The sequence below is a fragment of the Nothobranchius furzeri genome, chromosome 6 (assembly GCF_043380555.1).
Source record: "Nothobranchius furzeri strain GRZ-AD chromosome 6, NfurGRZ-RIMD1, whole genome shotgun sequence".
NCBI classification, from domain to species: Eukaryota; Metazoa; Chordata; class Actinopteri; order Cyprinodontiformes; family Nothobranchiidae; genus Nothobranchius; species Nothobranchius furzeri.
In genome coordinates, this window is record NC_091746.1 from 36913977 (window position 1) to 36935318 (window position 21342).

General features: G+C 42.4%; 1 protein-coding gene across 1 annotated transcript in view; it reads right to left on the bottom strand.

Moving 5' to 3' along the window:
• Window positions 1–1810: 1810 nt before the first annotated feature.
• The window catches only part of LOC107394638 (LIM homeobox transcription factor 1-beta.1), a 39472-nt gene continuing 19940 nt past the window's right edge, over window positions 1811–21342 (bottom strand). The window contains exons 3-8 of the mRNA XM_054744034.2: window positions 11605–11837; window positions 11289–11461; window positions 9890–9967; window positions 8118–8181; window positions 7047–7211; window positions 1811–3082 (exon numbers count right to left, since the gene is read on the bottom strand). Of these exons, the coding sequence (XP_054600009.2) occupies window positions 2949–3082; window positions 7047–7211; window positions 8118–8181; window positions 9890–9967; window positions 11289–11461; window positions 11605–11837 (847 nt within the window). The 3' untranslated portion in view covers window positions 1811–2948. The remainder of the gene's footprint in view (window positions 3083–7046; window positions 7212–8117; window positions 8182–9889; window positions 9968–11288; window positions 11462–11604; window positions 11838–21342) is intronic.

The following is a 21342-nucleotide window of genomic DNA, read 5'->3' on the forward strand; positions in this document are numbered from 1 at the left end:
ACCAGATGGACATTTAATGTGCTTTTTATCTCCTTGACTTCTGTGAACTAGGTTCAAGTCAATTGAAACTCAGTGTTTGTAAAACTTTTTGTCTAGTTAAGTCTTTTTAACATTTGTGTACACGTGTGAGGGCCTTAGTTGGTGAGGGATCCTCCTGCCGGGGTTCAGAGAAAATAAAACACTTATTTCTGAGTTAAAACAGCCCAGGATGAATGTGAACAATCAATCAGTTGGTCAGTTGTGAGTTCAACCACTCTGTGAGGTCATGATCACCCTTAAGTAACGTCTGATGACTCCCATAGTCTCTGGTGTCTTCCAGCAGGTCCAAGGATTACCACAGCAGAAGGTGCAAGCAACCTTGTGGCTGCAGCTGGAAACATCCACCTTCTGTCCTCAGCACACAGTCAAAGATCTACTGGAAGTGGGAGTTCAAGTATCTCCCAATGGACACTCATGATATCTTTGGGACTACCAGACTTCTGGTGTCTGTCTAACATCAGTTCAGAGCTCCATTCAATTTTTACCCAGATGTGCAAAACAGACAGCTGTAGTTCAGATGAAAGCTGATTACTGATCTGTGATCTAGACTATCCTTGTGGCCATCTTTTTATGGTGTCCGTATTGGCCAAACATCAAACTAGGTACTCCGAACCAAAGGAACACGGAAGCTATTCTTTAGTTTCCTGGAGTAAACCCAGGGCAGAGGGTCTGGATTAAAATTAAAACCCATTCTGGACCTTCGTCTCTCACCAGAACTCCTGTAATGAATAGTCTGACCCTTCTCAAAGACTTGGGTTTCAGGTGAGTCTGACTATTTCTGGCTGGCACTGCTCAGTGTCCCCCACAAGCTTTGTTTTTCAACAATGAGACCGGAGCAGGGGGCTCCTGCCTGTCCACAGGGGACACACCTGGTGGGGTATATATTGGATTCCTGGAAGGAGTGGAATATTATTTGCCTCTCCCAGCTGTCCGTGGAGGACATCAAAGACGTGTGTATTTTTGCGCTGATGATTACTGGATTTCTTCTGTTTGGAGTGGGAGGATTGGTATTTTGGAAAATTGGGAAGACAGAGTGATTGAAGGGCAACCCGTACTGAAGGAAAGTCTCCGTGTGGAAACTGCTCAGACTGGGACGTTACTCGAGGTGAATCGTAAGCTAGAGGCTCTAGCTACGATACTGGTATTAGTACGCAAAATGGATGTGATCTTGGAGAAAGTCAATATACAGTATGGGCAATTTTACACCCAAAATTGCATTCAATGAGGGACTGGAATGATCATTTAAAGACTGAAAAGCAGAGAGGAAATTATCTCTGCCTGACCCAAACAATTCTTCCTATCTGAATTTGGCACCCTGGTAGCCCCGAGCTGCGAGAAGACAAATCCCCCACGAAGTAATGCAGACAGATGCTGTGACCCCCCCCCCTCCGCCTTCAGATTGGTGGACTTAGCCTGGTGAGGACATCAACTGAAGGAGTCAATGTACTCTTCACTCTCCCTCGATCTCCCTCCCACCTGTGATTCAACAGTGGATGAGTGCCTCTGAAGTCGGCTGCTCTCTCTGGGGGAGAACAGGTTCCCAGCAAAAATAAAGCTGATTCTGATTCTGAAGCTCAGGCTCCTTCCCTACAGGAGAGGAGATGTTCTATGTCCCAAATGGCAGTTCTAATTTTGCAGGAATTGGACCATCAAAGCCTCTGCTCTGGTTTGCCACCCATACACAGTGCACCAGTCCCTTCATGCTCCTTCTGCAGGTGGTGAGTCCACAGGTGCCTTTTCATTTGCTCATTGATTAAAAGCAAGAAAGAAATACCAGAGAAAGCATAATTTATTAACAGTATCAGCAGATTAGTTAAGTTGGAACATTTGAAATGCATCCCCTGAATTAAAAAATAAATAGCAAAGCTAATTTCACAAACAATAAAACAGAAGGCAGCGAGGTTTTTGCTTTACATTAGGATCTTAACATGTTTAAATAGAAATATTTTGATTTATTTTACATGCACTAATAAAAGTGGTAAGAAATAAATAATTGATGCTCATCCAAACACACAAACTGGATTGTTCTCAAAAAGATATCAATGATAGCCTAATATAAACATTTAAATACAGTTTTCAGTTTGCAGGCTTACAGGCTGGTTTCTTCTTCATCCTCACACTTAGTAGTTTAACATCTTCAAAGCTATTTCTGGTTCATGTTTCTGACTTACAGAAGTATTGATACCAATCTGCCTAAAAGGTAATGTGATGTGGGAACACACGGCAGGCACTGTGAGCTACCGCCAATTGAGTAACGTGCTCAACAGTTATGTAGGTGCAAAATAGATAAACCAACGCTTCAACATAGGTGTCGTTGTCTGAGTCAACTCTGTGCTCAGTGCTCCAGCCCCCTTATTTCTTCTACATAAGTGATGTGGTAATAGTTTGCATTTAAATAATGTTGTTAACAAATCTATCAGCTCAGTGGGCTCTGCAGGGAGACTCTCTCATTTGCTGCTTTCAGATAGTCTGCTACAGCAAAACTCTTAAGTTTCATTTCAAATGGGCTTTAGAGGGTCTTTGAAGTCTGGCAGGTGTTACGGTTCATGCTGACATGACACAGTGCCCTTTAGTCTTCTTAGAGTTTCAGTTCCAGGGTCTGTGAAAGGACAAAATGATGATGATGGTGGTGGTAGGGGTTGGTGATGATGATGATGATGATGGTAGAGATGAAGATGAAGACGATAATGATGATGGTGGTAGTAGGGGTTTGTGATGATGATGATGATGATGATGATGATGAAGATGATGGTGGAGATGAAGATGATGATGACGACGGTGGAGATGATGATGATGATGATGATGATGAAGATTATGGTAGAGATGAAGATGAGGACGATGATGATGATGATGGTGGTGGTAGTGATGATGAAGATGATGGTGATGATGAGGTTAAGGATGATGGGGTCTCAGGAAGTAAAGTAGGAGCTTTGCATGGAATAAAGGCGGTCAATGGGGTTCCCAAGTGGAGTCGGCATGAAGCAGTCGCTGAAACTAGTCAGAGAGGCATCACTGTCGATGTCATGGATGATGGGATCCGATCCTGACAAGGGTAGAGGGAACAGCAGGAAAATAAAACACGGCCAGAATTAAACAGAAAGCCAAAGGAGAAAATAAACGAAATCAGATGTTTCACAAAATAACAGAATCATGTAACATATATTAATAGTATAATAACAGAATAAGCTCTAAAGAGCTAAATATCTGAGCTGATCAGATTACAGGTGAAACTCCAATAAATGGTAAATGATAAAATGAATGATGAATAATTAGAACAGTGTGCAAAAGTCCATCCATCCATCATCTACTCCTGCTTATCCATGCATGGTCATGGGGAGCAGGGGCCTATCTCCAGCAGGCTTCAGGCAAACAGGCTAACTGCACCCTGGATTGCCAGTCCAGGACAACACACACACACACACACACACACACACGCACGCATGCACGCACACACACACACACACACACACACACACACACACACACACACACACACACACACACACACACACACACACACACACACACACACACAGGAACAATTTAGAGAGGTCAATAACCCTAACAGTCACATTTTTGGACCGTGGCAGGAAGCTGGAGTACCCAGAGAGAAGCCACATGTGCACAGTGAGAAAATGTAACCTCCATGATGAAAGACCCCAGGCCAGGATTAAAACCAGATCCTTCCTGCACCACAGCAACAGCTCTGACCACGGCTCCACTGTGAAGCCCACATAAGTCCGTGTATTTAATTTTTCAGTTTAGGCTAAGAGACCACTTAAAGGTTCAGGACCCTTTGCATGTGTTTTGGATTCATTGCTGAGTAGTGTGTGACACTTTAAGTATAGAATATTGATGATTTGCTGCTGCGACCCCCAGACTCAGGAACTCTATCCCCCCGAGCCTGAGATCAGTGGACTCAGTGGTCAGCAGCTGAAAATTCACCTGTTCAGGCTGGCTTTTGCGTGAGACCTGTTGATTCCCTTCTTCACTGGCTTATTTTCATGCTGCTGTTTCTGTCCATTCTGTAATTTCTGTGCTCCAATGTTTATTTTTTAATTTTGATTCAATATTTTTAATCTTAATTTTTATAAACAAATTCTCCTTTTTGCATGTATAAAACCCTGGGAGATCACTCAGATCAGCTGGATGTCATTGATTCAGTGGAGTTCTAAACTACAGACTAGAATAAATTGTAAGAATAGAGAATACCTTTATTGTCTCAAAGCGTTTTGATGACCAGAGGGGATCAGGTCTTAAGCGTTGTTCCATCTATTGGATTTGTTCTGAAGACACATTTTTTACTTTTACCTGAAGTGCAATGTCAGTCTCATGATGTGTTTTAAGTTTCTGTGGTATGTGATGTTTCCTTGTTTTGGATCTTTTAAAGTAAATTTTATTGTAACTGTATTTCTCCAGGTGGACATTTTGTTCTGCGTAGCCTAGGTTGCTGATTTGCTGGCCCAGCTGTGTGGATCCTTGTCTGTGATTGGCTGTCTTCTCCCTCCTCCTCCCATTAGAGTGCTCTCTGATTGGACCGCTGTTCTCCATGTGACGGGGTGTGGCTGTGGTTTAATCTGAGCAGGTCGCACCATGTTTGTCTGGGTCCTTTGTTAAGAATGCTGCTTTGTGTTGGTGGTTGTAGAGGTCTGGGGTTCCCTGTGTGTGTGGTGGTGGGTGGTAAAATCCCACTGTCTTTGAATTCAGGATATTTCCAGTGTGCATTGTCTATTCTGATTACCTGTTATTAGTTTCCCCTTTTGCCCTGGCATTTGTCTGCTACTCTCACCTTTTCCTACAGTCACCACTCATCTGAGGGCTGAACTATGACACCAGATTTCCTGTTTACCCGATTATGTTGAGTTGAGTCAGACCCTGGTATGTTTTTATAAACATCAAATTGACAAATGCTAGATTGAAACTTCCACTAATTATTAAAGGTCTGTCAGTCACTGAGACGCTGATCAGAAAACCAGATATAGAGTTTTACTGCTGGTGTGCTGTCTTGGTGGACCGGGGGCCACAATAAAGGGGCTCACAGGCCAAGTCCGGCTGCCTATTGTGTACCACTGCTTAAAAACAACACTAAAGAGACCTTAAAACTTCAAGTTTTAGCTTTCAAACTGGTTTCAGTGATTCTTGAGCTGTAAACTTGACCAAGTTCACTTTGGACAGCAGTCTGTAGCCCTCCGCTGGCCAGAAACTGCACTTAACAGTTTTGTGGTCCAGGCAGGTGCACTAGCAGGAAGTCTCTACCTGCTTCATGGAAATAGCTGTTTACTGTGCCAGTAGCTCATATAAAAGCTAGCAGTTAGCCTTTTCAGTTTGTAGACTGTCAATAAAAAACACAAGAAGAAGGAGAATTTTGCTTTGTTGTTGGCACCATTTTTCGCGACCCTGCGAGGATAAGCGGGTAAAGAAAATGGATGGATTGATGGATGGATGCTGGCACCATTGTGGAGCCTCAACTAGAGTGAACATCAGTGCGGACTCCACTTGTGAGGGAACTAAAGGAGGCTATGAAATCACGGACTGATGGGGACCTGACTTTGTTACTACTGGACATGTAAGTAAGTAATACTAGTAAAACAGAGTGGATCTTTTTTACTTCATAGCTTATTTAGTATCTGTTGGTTTATGTTCTGCCACTTTCACATCAGGGCTGGCTCGCCCCGCCCCGGTATGGTATAGCGTATAAGGTGTTCACATCTGGGTAGACTGTCTTTTAGGTTTTTAGGCTTCACCTAAGCTCACTCTGGTTTTAGACAATTTGTGGTCGCTTCTCTTCTGAGAAGGACAACGACATCTTCTGGGCTCAGAAGCAGCTGCTTGACTTACCGAGTCCTCCGTTTTCCACAGTGTCAGCCTCGCTGTGTTGAGCGGACTGTTTGGTAACCTGTAACGGTGCCCTCTACTGGCTGGTAGATGGAAACATAAACCCAGTGTTGTGCTTGTCAAAATAAAAATTTGATTATTTTTTATTAAATATAACTTTTAACTCATTCACTGCCATTGAAGACTAAAGTCATCATTTGAAATCCAACCGTTCGCTGCCAATTTACATTAGCGTTTTTTTACTGTGTGGGCGTTGGAACGAGCCCTCGCACTGTGAGAACAAACATCTCAGCTCTAAAGCCGATCTCCATCTGCATCCGCCACACGTCACGTGATCAGGAAGCAGAAAATCCATGTGTTAGGAGATTGTTTTGGGCCGCTGCTGTAAAAAAAGTGAGACGCAAACCGGAAAAGCTTCTGCCGATCACAATTCAACAACGGATTATGAAAGAACGGATAACGCTCGAAACGTGTGGATTCTTACTGATGTAAGAGGTGAGTCTCCGCTTTGTTTTGGTAGTTTTGGCGTCGACATCATCCTAGCGCGCAACGTTCTGTGACTCTTAAAAAACAGTAAAAACGGTGAGAAACGCTGGCAGCGAAGGAGTTAAAGCAAATACTGTACTTCATTCTGCACACTTCTAAACACCCTGTGAAGGTATTATTTGTTTTTAAAAATATAACTTTTTATTCAGTTGTTCCATATTCAACCTTTAACACTGAATCTTCCTTTTAGTGCCAGAGTTTGTCAGGGTCCAATCCTTACTTTATGTGCTCCTACTGGGTAAAATTATAAGTCATTACTTGATAAATAGTTATGTTGATGAGTTCTATTTATTCACAAAGCCTGAAGAATATGATCAGTTAATCAGACTACAAACATGTCTGAGAGACAAAGACCGGTGACTCCTGTTGGCAATTTTTCTAATTCATACAAGAGGTTGTTGATTTTAAGCTTGAGACAGTACCCACTGTGCAAAGACCTAGTTTGGACGTCCTGCAGACGTGGTCTGGACCGACAGATTCAATATAGACACGATCTGCACGTCCATGCAACGTTGACTGTTTGCAGGGTAGGTCCTGACATTTTGAGAAAACCCAGAAAAATGCAGATTGTTCACCAATATGAATGTTGTAATTGTCGAACAGATCCAGATAGGTGTGATGCCTACCATAGGGGTTCATGTGGTCTCCAGGCATCTGTGGTGGGGTGAGGCCTGGTTGGAAGGGGTCTGTATTGTAGCCACCATGCTGCAAGGTCCCCGGTTGCTGGTGGCCTGCAGGTAGCCACCTCGAGTAAGAGTTGAGGAGGTCTTCCACACAACCAGACAACATCTCTGAAGAAGTGATAGGCAACATGTCAGAGAGGGTTTAAAAGCATCACAGCCTGTTTGCTTTTGTGAGGAAATCCCACTCATTTTCACCCACTTGTGTTTCCAGTCATTTCTGTGCCTGCTCAGCTGAAAATTCCAGTGTTTTATATTTATGAAGCTGCTCTCATATGTGTCTCTATAGATACAAATCTGGTGAGTGACGTGTGTTAATGTTTTTGCAAACAGTTTTCTATAGAAAACGTATACTAGATATGTAAACGAAAAGTCTGTCTAATCTTTGAATCGTCCACGAGGCTCCAACTTGATCTAACATCAAATTCAAACAATCACATGGCTGCTTTGCTCATTTGGTTATCAGCAGGAGCTTCCTCTATAATAAGCCCCGATGCTCTGCCAATATTGACTCTCTGGAAGTCCCTGAGCAGATACAGGCTCAGGCAGATAAACTGTCTGCTCATATCCGCTGTGAGATCATCGAGGCAGTAAGCCGTCCAGTCTCAGCGCTGGACAAGAATCTCAGCTCCCACTTTACAGCTCAGCCTTCAGAAAAACGCACATTTACCAGCAGAGAGGCTTCGCTGGCTCCAGAACGCAGGATTCACCGCAAAGCTGACAAAACTGGGAGTGTTTGCTGAGCGACTGCATGCTGCTTATTGTTCCCATAATAAATGTAATATTTCAAGCTGTTTCTTGAAATTGTTCATCAATTACTCAACTCTCACTAATCAATGTCATTTCAATGTAATTCCAGGTTGGAGAAGCTTATAAATGTCTGTTTTGTCATTTTGCACACACACACACACACACACACACACACACACACACACACACACACACACACACACACACACACACACACACACACACACACACACACACACACACACACACACACACACACACACACACCTGGGCTGAGCCGCTGACTGTGATGCTCCTGCTGCTGCTGCTGTCTGCGAGCTAACTTCTTTATCTGTAAATAAACACATTACCAGTTTAGTCTGAAAGATAAACAATCACAAAAGCATGAAGTGTTTTAGAAACACCCGTGTGTCTAAATCCAAACCAAAGCTTTATGAATACATGTTTAATACACAGATAGAAGAATCACATACATAAAACATAACAAAAATGTTAATTTCAGGATTTCAGACATTACATTTTTATATTCATGATATTTATTTTGGAGTTTTTTTCTTTGTTCTTGTTGTGATCGGACCTTGTATACAGGCTTGGGGGTGTGTCATGATCTCATGGGACAAGATAATATCCGTAAGCTTAGAAACACACACACACATAGATCCACCCATTCTGGCTCAGAGTCATCCTCAGACCAGGGAGACATGAGTTTTAATTGACCAAGAAGACTTCAAAGAGACCATGTGTAATTTTTAAGATTAATCTATCTACAAAGCTATTGAAATTACCTAAATGATGTCCAGTTGTTGAAAAATATTGGCGACTTTCTAACATATAATCTTAAAAATCAGGTCTAAAATACATGGGAGCGGGTCTAAGTCTCTGGGCAACGGCATGTTTTGGTTTTACATGAGCCTGTGAGGACAAAATGCATTTCTAAATGTTATTTTGCACATTTACCTCTCCACTCATTGTCAGTGATGAAACGGCGTCTGATGTGATTGTCATTTTGCTGGAGGCTGAACAATCTCACAAAGTACTTGTTCAAAAATTGAGCACCAAGGGATTTTTGACCCCAACGGCCATCCGTTGGTTAGGTCTTTTTCGAAGAAAAAACAAAACAAAACAAAAAAAAAATGCTTGCTTGCAATGATTTAGGTTTGTACTGCCCCTATTGCCAGGGAAAATACTCGCCATCCCTTGAACATTGTTTGAATGATGCCACCATACTCTGAAAAGGGCCTTTCACCAGTTCATTAACTACTTAAATCTGGTTTAAATTCTAGATGATTGTGGTTCTAAATTACCAGGATGTCCAAATATTGCCCTTACAAAAAATGTGTAGACATTTTAGATTATCTCTGACATGAAATTTTTATAACGATGCTATTTTCCTTAAACACAAATTTCTATGCTGTCTCCATCTGTTCTTAAAGACCTCACAGCTCCATATTCATCCTGATTCAGGTTCAAAATGCAAGTTAAGTTAAGTTACATGAAGTCTTTAAACAGCCTTAAACCAGGTTCCTGAAGTACAGGTTCTTTAGCTCTAGTGTCTGACCTTCAACATGACGTCGGAGATCTTCCTCACCAGATTACCTTTGACCGCTAAAGGAACCATTCTCTTTTCTCATCTGGGTTTAAGAGAAAGCTCCAGTCTTGGAAGCTCTGAAAGGCTTTTCCTTTGTGTTTCTATTCTTCTTAAATGACGTCTGGAGGAGCAGACCTGCAGCTCACACATGATGGGTAAGAGCTAACTGGTAGCATGCCTGGATGGCCAGACTTTGGAGAGCTTATTCCTCTAAACACCAGAAAGCAGCTCAAACAACGGATTAAAAATGGTTGATCCTCTGAGCCTGACAGATAATGAGCTGCTTTAAATATTTTGGCTAAAGACGTAAAGAAGGAACTGCAAGTTAGAAAGATGTTTTAGAAGATTTAGGAGACCAACAACCTTTAAACTAAAATTTGTTCAAATGAAACTGCAAACATCAGTTGCTTGTAGTGGGATCAAAAGGACTAGTGTGGTCCCCTTTACTGACCTTAGCCCTCTGGTTCTGGAACCAGACCTGGACCACACGAACGCTCAGCCCAGTCTCTGCAGCCAAGGTCTCTCTGACCTGCAGCTCAACCAGAAGAGGAGATGAGATGCGTTAGAGCTCAGATGTCTCTATAATCACTTTTAGGACTAAATGGAGACAGAGGATTAGCTGTGTCCATCTCTGAAGGAAAATGCCAAAAGAGAAAAAGAACATTATGATAATCACTTTTAATGCGATGTTAGCATTAGCATAGTGTTGACTTAGGTCACAATGTCTCTGCTTTTTGCAGATGGTGTGGTCCTGTGGCTTCATCAGAACGAGATCTCCAACTTTCGCTGGAGCAGTTTGCAGCCGAGGGGCGAAGCAGCTGGGATGAGAAAAAGCTCCTCTAAATCCAAGGCCATGGTATTAAATCGGAAACAGTTAGAATGCCTTCTCCAGGTCAGGGACGAGGTTCTGCCTCAAGTGGAGGAGTTTAAGTATCTCGGGGTGAACAAGAGTTCACGAGTGAGGGAAAGATGGTGCACAAGATCGATAGGTGGATTGGTGCTGCGTCTGCAGTGATGCGGGCGTTGTACCAGTCTGTTGTGGTGAAGAGAGAGCTGAGTCAGAAGGCAAAGCTCTCCATTTACTGGTCAATCTACGTTCCAACCGTCACCTATGGTCATGAGCTTTGGGTAGTGTCCGAAAGAAAGACATTACAAATATAAGTGGCCAAAATGAGTTATCTCTGCAGGTTGCCTGGGCTCTTCCTTAGAGATTGGGTGAGAAGCTCGGTCACCTGGGAGGGGCTAAGAGTAGACCCGCTGCTCCTCCACATTGAGAGGAGTCAGTTGAGGTGGTTCAGGCATCTGGTTAGGATGTCTCCTGGACGCCTCCTTTGTGAGGTTTTACGGGCACATCTACTGGGGATGTGGAAGGAGACCTAAAGGAAGACCCAGGACACGCTGGAGAAACTATGTCTCTCACCCAGCCACAGAACACCTAGGATTCCCCCGGAGGAGATGGCCCAGGTGTCTGGGGAGAGCAAAGTCTGGGCCTCCCTTCTAAGGTTGCTGCCCCCGTGACCCAACCGTGGATGGGCAGAAGACGATGTATGTATGTATGTATGTATGTATGTATGTATGTATGTATGTATGTATGTATGTATGTATGTATGTATGTATGTATGTATGTATATATGTATGTATGTATGTATGTATGTATGTATGTATGTATGTATGTATGTATGTATGTATGTATATATGTATGTATGTATATATGTATGTATGTATGTATGTATGTATGTATGTATGTATGTATGTATGTATGTATGTATGTATGTATGTATGTATGTATGTATGTATGTATGCATTTATTTGTGGTAACATTTGAATGTAAACAGGAGACTTCAGCTCACCTTTCTGCAGGGCTTTGAGGAGACCTCAAAAGAGGTCTTGAAGGCTCTCCTCTGCTGGGTGGTGAGGATGGTGCGAGGCCGTTTGGGCCGGTGAGGATCCTTGCTGCCATCACTGCCCTTCACTGCTGTGAGACGTTTTTCTGACTTCTTCAACTCCTCATCCTCACTCCTATCTGTCACCAGACACAAAACACCTGAAATGCAGTCTTCTGTTTCATTCTACTGAGGATTTGACTGCAGGCAACATTTCAGCTGGACGGTTTTATCGTGCAGCAGGAACAGACGTGATGACTCAGGTGCGATTTCCCAGTCCTACCTGAGTCCGAGTTGTCCGGGCTGATTGTGCTGAGCAGGACTCTCTCCCTCTCATAGTCCCCCTTGCAGAGCAGCTGACCCTCCTTCAGAACAAACTCATCTCCTTTGCACAGCTGGCGCTCGCATACGCAGCAGCAGAAGCAGCTGAGGTGGTAAACACGTCCTAGAGCGCGCATCACAAACTCTGTGGAGGCTATTGTCCCCTGACAGCCGCTGCACGTAGAGGAAAACAATCTGAAGGCAGAAATCAGGGAAACAATCATCATGATCAGCTGAGATCAGACAGGTGTGGCTTCTTATCCTTCTTGTAGGATAAAGACTATGCTAGCAAGGCCTGGCCGGCAGCATTATGTCTTATAATGTATAAATGGCAAAAAGGTTTACGTGATAAATGCCAGGAAAACTACAAATCCCACATTGCACTGGGCTAGATAGGTGATGAACTGTTCCATACATCTGACACCAGTTGTCTGATTATCCTCCATTCAGTCTTGAAAATTTTTATAATATGTTCCCAAATTCTTTTTGGGCTTAAGTCAGAACTACGGAGCAACTCTTGTAATTTGTCTGAGTTTTGTCATAATAATTAAATCTGTGTTTTGACTTTATTTAGTAATTTTATAACTGTTTTGATGTCCAGCTGAATCGTTTCATTGGAAATAATCAGTTATGTGTAACGTTAAATTTGAACATAAACCAGTAAGTCATGTTCATTCTAATGTTAAATCTTAAATAAGGTTCATTCATTCATTCATTCATTCATTCATTTTTATTTATTTTGCATGACTGTGCACTTCTCAGTGAAACAAAATGATGAAAAGAGAGGGATCTTACAACACGATCATGACTGAAACGGAGCAGGAAGAAGAAAGTCTTATGACACAATACCTGACTCATTCATAGAAAACACATTGATGGTCTGTCAGTCAATTCCCTACAATTAATAATCTATATCAAAACTTGTACTGTATATTTCTCCTATTTACAATCTTTATATTGTCTCTTATTCAGCAAGTCCATATATTTGTAGTATTCTGTTGTAATGAAACCTCTTAAAGTGAAAAATATTTACACACATCTTCAACTCAATCTGTAATGAATTCCACAATTTAACACCGCATAATTCTGTTTTATGGTAGTCCTTGCAAACTGACTGATCTTACCGATCCTCAGAATGAAAAACAAACAATTTCTGCAAACTCGCTGGTAATACTTGACTTTTTGCCTTGTACATTACTAATAATGCACCTAACTCAAATACATCTCTGAGTTTCAAATGACATCAGACTTCTTGGAACATGAAGTTGGTTTCACACCGATGTGGAACGGATGTGATCCGAATTCCACATGGATCAAAAATCCTTCATTCCACTTAGAGCCTCCACATCAGCTGTGGTGTGGTGCAGATCTGCATGCAGAGCGCTGGAAAGTTTACACAGGGAGTCTATCTTTTCCAGATGGATTGTCATGTAGTAAGAGAAATCAGATGATCCAGAGAGAAATGAGACGTGTTTTAGAGAGGTACATTTCAGAATATTTAAAAATAAAACACATGTTGCGGTATTTTGCTGGGTTTAGTTTTAGTATTGTTAACAGGGATATCAGTTCACAGCGAATGATAGTTCTCTTAATTTTTTCAAGTATATTTTTAAACATGTTGTGGGAGCAGATATCTGGAGACGTTCAGCACATGAACCGTCTGACAGCCCTAGGAAAACCGGATCACCTCCGTACCGCATCCAGTGTGACATAGGTTAAAGACACACCACTAGTTTAGTAAATCAATGCAGAAAAAAGAAAACAATAGTAAAGTATCCAATCACGGCAGCAACGCAAAGATCTACCAATAAGAAAAACAATTCCCATAAACATCGGTCAGACCACAACTGTCAACAGATAAAGTAACATTCCTCACATGATGCAATGAGACGATGTTTGTTTAGAAAAAGCTAAATCCTGGAGTTTAAAGACCAGCCTCATCATCTGTATACATGTCTACACACACACACACACACACACACACACACACACACACACACACACACACACACACACACACGCACACGCACACGCACACGCACGCACACACACACACACACACACACACACACACCTTTAAGGTATCCAGGTAGAAAGTATCTGAGGGAAGCAAACCCAAGCCAGACTCTAGGTCACATATGTCAGAGTCAAGGCCCGTGGGCCAGATGCGGCCCGCGGAGCATTTTTATGTGGCCCGCGAGATAAATATCAAAAATATATTAAAACTGGCCCGCTGGCCGATTTTACCGCAAATACTTCAACTCCCATGATGCTTTGCGGCGTCAGCGCGGAGCCGACGAAGCCCCCTCCTTTGTGTTTTTTCAGCGCCTGCTGCCGGTCTCTGCAGCTCCGCTGTCTCGGACAAACTACACTCCTCTCACTCAGCGCCGAGTTCACTCAGCTATTTTCTGACGTTGAAGCCCAGAAACGGAGATTCTTGCCGCTCAGTAACGTTTTCACGACTGAAAGAGAAAGTTTTTCAACTAACTTCCAGACAGAGCTGATATAACTCCAGCGAGCAGCGACACGCTCAAACCAGCACGACTCTGTGGTTGTGTTTCCTCCCCGACACACAACAACGTGGTCAAGCTGCTCAGACATGTTCATCAGCACTAACCTATGTGAGCACCTGTTGTCCTCTAATGTTGTCATTATTATGATGAAGATGAACAAAACAACAGGAGTCTCCTCCTCAGCTCAGATCAACCCCATGATGCAGGTATCTGGCTGGAACAGGTGAGCATCACAGTAAACCAGTGGAGCAAACTGAGCTTTAAATATGTTTGTTTTATGCTCTTTTTCTGCTCCAAAACATGAAAGTTAACAGGTGAGATGTTGCATTTTCATTTAAGATAAAATTATATTTTTATTTTGTTGTTGGCCCGTGAGAAACGATTTAACCTACAGTAAACAGGAAGTGGAAAGGCTGCAGATAGATGAATAGAATAGAAAATCCCTTTATTGTTCCTCAGTGGGGAAAGCTAGATGTCACAGCAGCGATGACACTTATTACAGGAGAAAAAAGGAGAATAAAAATAAGAAAAATGAATAAACAAGAAAACATAAATCCTGAATAGATTTAAAAAATGCTGATTATACCACAAGTAATGAATACCAATGATGCCTTTTATTTAAAACTGACTTGCTCGTGTGTAATTTGGTTATTCCACATTCAGTGTTAATGCAGAAATATGTTTGTTTCCAAATTTAAAGGTTCAAAATTGCATATATGTTGATAAAGAAAATGTGCAAATTTGCCGTCACTTTTTCAAAAATATAAAGTTTGGCCCTCGACTCCGTCCCAGAGTTTCATTTCGGCCCCGTGTGAGTTTGAGTTTGACACCCCTGTTCTAGGTGGTCATGCTGATTCTCTTGAGTCAACCGAGAACCAGGCAGCCAGATGTCTGGGAGACGTGTCCCCTAAACCCTGTTGAGTGTGGTTTAAGAAGCCTCCTCAAAGGCTCACATGGAAACAAGAAACAACATTTTCCGACCACTAAACACCAAATGTGACAACAAGCCTTCACACAAGGACCTGCTCCTCATCCTGGATGTCTTCTGTAACAAACTCAGAGTCAGGACCCATAATTTACTTTTCCATTAGTCTTCTCTTTAACCACAACACATGTTCCAAATGTTCTACAGATATGGCAAAGCCTCTGCAGCTGTATGTCATGCAGCTGGAGTTTTATTGTAGATGTTCACAAAAGATCTACAAGTAAATGCTGATGGGCGACTCAAGGTGTTCTCTTTCCTCTATAAGTTGGTTGTGGTGAATGCTCATCTGCAGGGATCAAAGCCAGAGGGTGTAGAAAGCTGAACAAGCTGATAAAGGAGGCTTGTTTCTGTTCTGGGACAGATCTAGAGCCTCTAGAGTTGGTTGACCAAAGAAGGATGCGTCATAAAATGAAGCACATACCGGAGAACCTGAATTCTCCTCTTCAAAAAACAGTCAAAAACAAAAGGTCTTCAGTCGTCTTCAGATCTGCTGCAGCTCAAACTGCTCCAGAAGATCCTTCCTGCTCCCTGCTAGAACCAGACACAACAAATCTTTAAAATAAATTAATTTTGTATTGTGGATTAATAAATGAAATTTGAACTGAATTAAATTGAGCCGATGCTGGTACCCATAGACCTGTGGCCCTTTTCCACACCTAAAACTTACCATGAGTGCATACCTGCAGAGGGGTGAATAGATCTGATACCCCCATCGGTGTCTCTAAGGTACAGTAAAGTAAACATGAAGCTTCACGCTAATGAAGCTTAGTGGATTTACAGTAGATGAGGTGGGAGCTGATGTTCTTCAGAGGTGACTGTTGTTTCATAATCTGTTTACTGCGTTGGTCTGAGTAACAGATCATGATGTCATATGTTTAAAATATTAAACTTTTATCCTGGTAATGTCTCATCTACCTATTGTTGAAAAGCAAATAAAGTCTATGAGTAATATTAACATCACTTTTACCTACTAAATGCTAATTTCATGCAGTGTTTTTTTTAAACATTGTGGGAGTTTAGTTAAGAGAAGTAAATAAAGACGATCTTGTGGATAAAGTTCAAAGACAATCATTTCTTCACAGAATTATACACCAGGTTTCTATCCTCCACTATCAGTGGACACCAAAAAGACCTCCTCACCTTCCCAAAAACACACATCCTCCTTTCTGCAACATCAAATACCATTCAAGCCCCCAGAACAAAGCTCCACAGCATGGGCTATCGGGCCTTTTTAGCCACTGTTCCGAGGCTGTGGAACACCCTCCCTCACCACCTGAGGGCCCCATGAACTATAGATGCTTTTAAATTGAACCTTAACGCTGAGCTTTTTGAAAAAGTCTTGCGCTAAAAGGATTTAATCGGCTCTCCTTTTATTTATTTTAATTATTCATCGACTATTATTTCTGCTGTTATTCTGTAACTCTTTGAGATTGTTGAAGTACAAACTACAATACAAATAAAATGTATTATTATTATAATTATTATTATTTCTTCTGTTGTTAAAGAACAATATTAGTATTAGATGAGTAAATAAAGATGTTGACGGATTTTGTCTGTTGGTCGGTGCAGTTTATTTCCTATTAGATTCAGCTTACTCTAATTTAAAGAGACACATTTTCAAACTTGAACTTGTCTTGCTAAACAAAAATGCATAATAAAGCATTGTAGGCCGTGGATGATAGTGGGAGAAGGAGAGAGCTAGATGAAGGGTGCTACAGAAGGACTCTGTGTTTGGACAGCTGCACTCCTCTCTAAATCATACTAGCCTCCTTTATTCAACAGCTTTCTCTCTGTTGCCCTTCTCTCACAGTTTCGCTCTTTAAGCCTGCCTGTCTGTTCGGAGCTGACATCCTTCCAGTGACACTTAGGACGGGCAGAGAGAAAAGAGCCATACTTATAAACACCAGTGACTGTGGACAACAAGTGTAATCGATCTTTGTACAGGAGACGAGAATGCCTGAGAGAGAACTGGGGTGTGAGTCTTACGTGTAGGTTACTTGCTGAATGAAAACATTTGTCATGAAATGGTTTGGAAATTCCCAATTACATTTCAAATCAGTAATACAAATCTACTGAACGTTCAGATGAAGATGTTTTGTTGATGACACTGATTCAAGTCATTTATAAAAGATCCTTCACTCATATTTGTTATACATTTGCAGTGGTCTCTAGTAGTAATGAATACCTTGTGAGTAGGTACTCTGGGCTCCGGTGCGCCTGTGTCAGCACAAAGAATTCAGCCAGAAAATAAAGTAGCCTCAGACGTAGATGGAGTCGTATTTCCTGATACTTGGACATCTCTCTTTTGACTGGCTCACAGCAACGTGACTCTACCACTGACTCTGTCTGCTCTGCAATGTTGATGTTTTATCTCCACTAATAATACAAGTCTGGAGGAGTTCTGCTGGGTGGAGGAGTTGTCAATACTAATAGTTAGCTTCTACTCGAGACGTTCTCTGTTGTTTCCTGTGCGTTAAACCAAAAACAGCCTTCCCCATCTCAAGTCAAGATGGGTGAGTCCATGAATGTTAAGGGACAGTGTGACAGTGCTCTTTCTATCAGAAGCTAATGCAGGAGATAGGTGTAGGAGACTATTCTCATGTTAGGCCTGCATGAAACACTTAAAGTAAATGATTGTTTATAATAATAATAAATAAAAAATGGTTTCTCAGTGAAGGACAGTGAAGAAGCTGCTGATACAATGTCTCTGTGAATTTTTGTAAAGAATAAAAGAGAAAGGAAGCCATTTATTGACACACAGGCTTTCTAATGCTGCAAAATGCAAACCCTGTCTGTTTTATAAGCAACAGTCAACATTTCATGTGAATGCTCTTTAATGAGCTCTATCTGTGTTTATTAAACCAGGATCTATAAACACCAGCTGGCGATGTGAAAGACAATGTTTCAAACTGTATTCATGAATAACAGTGATAACGGTGACTGAAGGATGTTCTATGTGGTGTTCTCACAAACTTTATGTTACTGCTGATTAAATGTACACAAACTGCAGTAAGACACTGTGCTCACTTCGACACATGGACTGTGCTATATGAAAATGAGATTGTCAGAGAATGCAGCATTTTACTAACAACAGTGTTACAATTTTAAGTTGTTGATGCTCAGATTTGAAAGTAAACCAGAGTATTGTTACATGTATTTACTTTGGTGTTGAAGCATCCTTGAGAAATTTATGGAAACTGTGTTCCTGGTACAAACATGGCAGAGTCATATCTTTTACTCAGGTAAGAAATTTTCATGGGTGAAAAATGCAACTTTGATGTTTTATCTCCACAAATGGCACAAGCCTGAAGGAGTTCGGCCACATTGTAAAGCTGCTAATGCTAACAGTTAGCTTCTACCAGCCGAGCCACCCTCGGTTGTTTTCAGACCTCTAAATCAACACAAACCAGAAAGTTACGTCACTTTCATGCTTACCTACCAGTGGGATCCTCTGAATGCTGCAGGTAAGCAGCCAGCGGCAGTTTTCCGCATGCGTGATTCGTTATCAGACTGGATGCAGCGGGGTAAACATCTTGTCTGACTGCGGCTCTGACTGGTTTGAGCCACAGCACTGGGAATGATCATCTGCTGTGAGTGCTCTTGGATGACGTCCCCACAGCAGCACCGCTGCTCAGTGAGAACAGTAGGAAGCTGTGTGCTTCATGTCAGAGTCTCCAAAAGCAAAACTGCTCACGCCCGTTTTAGTTTACTAACCTATGGCACATAGGATGGACGCCATGGACCTCTCCCCGCCTCTATAGCAGACATGCTAACATTCTCGACCATGTCCTCATTCCTGAGAAGGCAGTGTAAACACAACCTGGACGCAGATGAGCAGGCTGTCCCCACCCAACCCAGGTCGAGCTGAACAAAATTCAAATGGGCCTTTAATGTCTACTGACAAAAGTAGCTGTTGGTCATTTTCTGAGCAGATCTAACCACTGTTCACTCGTCCTTCTTGACAGCCTCCAACCAGCTTCTGGACCAGATTCTTTTGGAAGATCCCAGGACTCTCTCTGTTAAAAGAAACAATCTCCGTAGCCCTAAGAACCGGATTTTTCTGCCTCCTGATAAAACATGGCCGTTGGTCAGTCTTCTTAAGGATGCTGGCTGTGTTGGTGATCCATGCAAGAGCGGGGTGTATGACAGCTGATGCTGCATCAAACACAGACCGGCTCTTCATCTGTGGATCCTGACATTGGTCTACAGTGATGAAGAAGATGAAGGTGTGATCAGAAAAGTTCATGTGGTGTAGAACACTAGCTTTTGTGTATCTTGTCTGTTAATATATTCAAGGTCTGTTTTGTTTCCTCTTGTCGTTGTGAAGACCTTCTGGTAAAAAAGTGTCAGTTTAAATCTGCTGCTACCGGCATGAACGCTCGTGTGTGTTGATATAGCTCACTGAGCGCTATGCTGGCATTAGCACATGGTATGTCCACATGTACACTGCTGTGAGCCTCTAGGGCTAGTAAAGCTAGATTACCTCCACTAACTAAGAACAGTGGCAGCTCCCCTCACCATACTTTGTACACCGATACTTGCTGATACACTCATCCTCTTCCTTTTTTGCAGACAGACGAGTCTTGAAAATGTTGTGGTCTCTCGTTTTGGTAAGTTAAATCTGGCATGCTGTTGGTAAGCCATGTTTCCATCAGGACAACCACACAGCAGCTCTGCATCTGTCTGTATTTGTTTAATGAAAGTTTCATTAGGGTTATCTTGTTCTGGGATCAGACAGTTACTGGAAAAGTGTTGGATAGGTGTGACAAGGTGGAGAAACGAGGGACCGGGGGGATTCAATCCCCAGACTCCTGGGTGAGAGTCACACATGCTAACCAGTCAAAGGGGCACCCCCTTGGCCAAGTAGCCAGAGTGCATGATCAGTCGGGACACAGTGACAGGATGCTCACACTGTCACATAGGCAGGTTTGTGGTTTTCCTTTAGCTGAGCCTTGGGGCTTTCATCTTTCAGTTATGTTACATTGTGTTCGGGCGTTTACTGACCATATGAAAATGAAATAGAGATTTAGTTTGTGCCTTTCGTTTGGGTCCAGCAGTGCTGCTGTGGTAACACTGAAGTGATCAGAAGGTGATTAGAGTTCATCTGACTGTTAGCTGCTACCAAACAGGTTGAAGTAAGTCCCCAGGGAGGGAATCTCCTGATCTAACGCTGACTTCTTGAGCTTTGGTTGAACAAACAGCAGAGCCCCAGTAGAGCCTGCTTTTGATTCCCCCTGCCTCATTCACAATCATCTTTTGATTACACCAACTAATTAAAACCCCAACAAGCTGCCACTCAAAGCAGCCGCCCTCCCAGCCCGCCTCTTCCTTTAGATCACCCAGCTCCCTGAAGAGGGAAAACAAACATCAGAACAGTGAAAGAACACACACAGTCTGTTTTTACTACTTCGTCCTTTCTCCAGTCCTCTTATCCTCTTTAATCCCACACCTATTTAAACTTTTGAAGCTGCTGGAGCAGTATGGAGGCACAGAGCGACGGGCCAAGGGTCATGGATCCTTTAAAGCGGTGGTCCAAGCACTGGTGGTCCAGAGCCTGGCTCAAATGAACTGAACATTTCCATGAATCTACTTGAGCCAGTCTGAAAGCTGCAGCACAAAAACACTACAAAACAAACAACACATAGAGCCCAGTGGCTGTTTGTTAAAGTCCAACGTCTACTGGGACTGAACATAGAAAAGGCCTCATTCAGCAGACTCCACATGCTGGTCCGCTCTCACTGCAAGATTTGGATCCTGAGATCAGTCAAGCTTCTGCGTACAGAAGACAGTCAAAGACTGTGTTCTTGGTGCTTTGATGCAAAGACTTCTTCATCTGCCTATTTTGATCAAAAAATATGATCCATAGATACCAGAATCAGGTATCGGTCCAATACTGCTTGAGATGATTTAATACTGTTGAAACCCTCATGGTACCAATCAAGTGGTTTAAACAAAACCATTGGTCACAGCTGTTTGCACTGTGGTGGAAGTGGTAGCTTGTTTTAATTAGCAGCAATTTGCTAACAGCTGGGATCTGCTGAAATCGCTGTGGATGAAACAGCAGCCTCACTGTAACACAGGAGATCAAAGGTCCAACAGAAACATATCCTCTGGAAAGAAACAGAAGAGGATCAGCCATGTATGTTGTTCTAATGTAGTGTGTGCACAACTGGCCATTGTAAACACACACACACACACACAC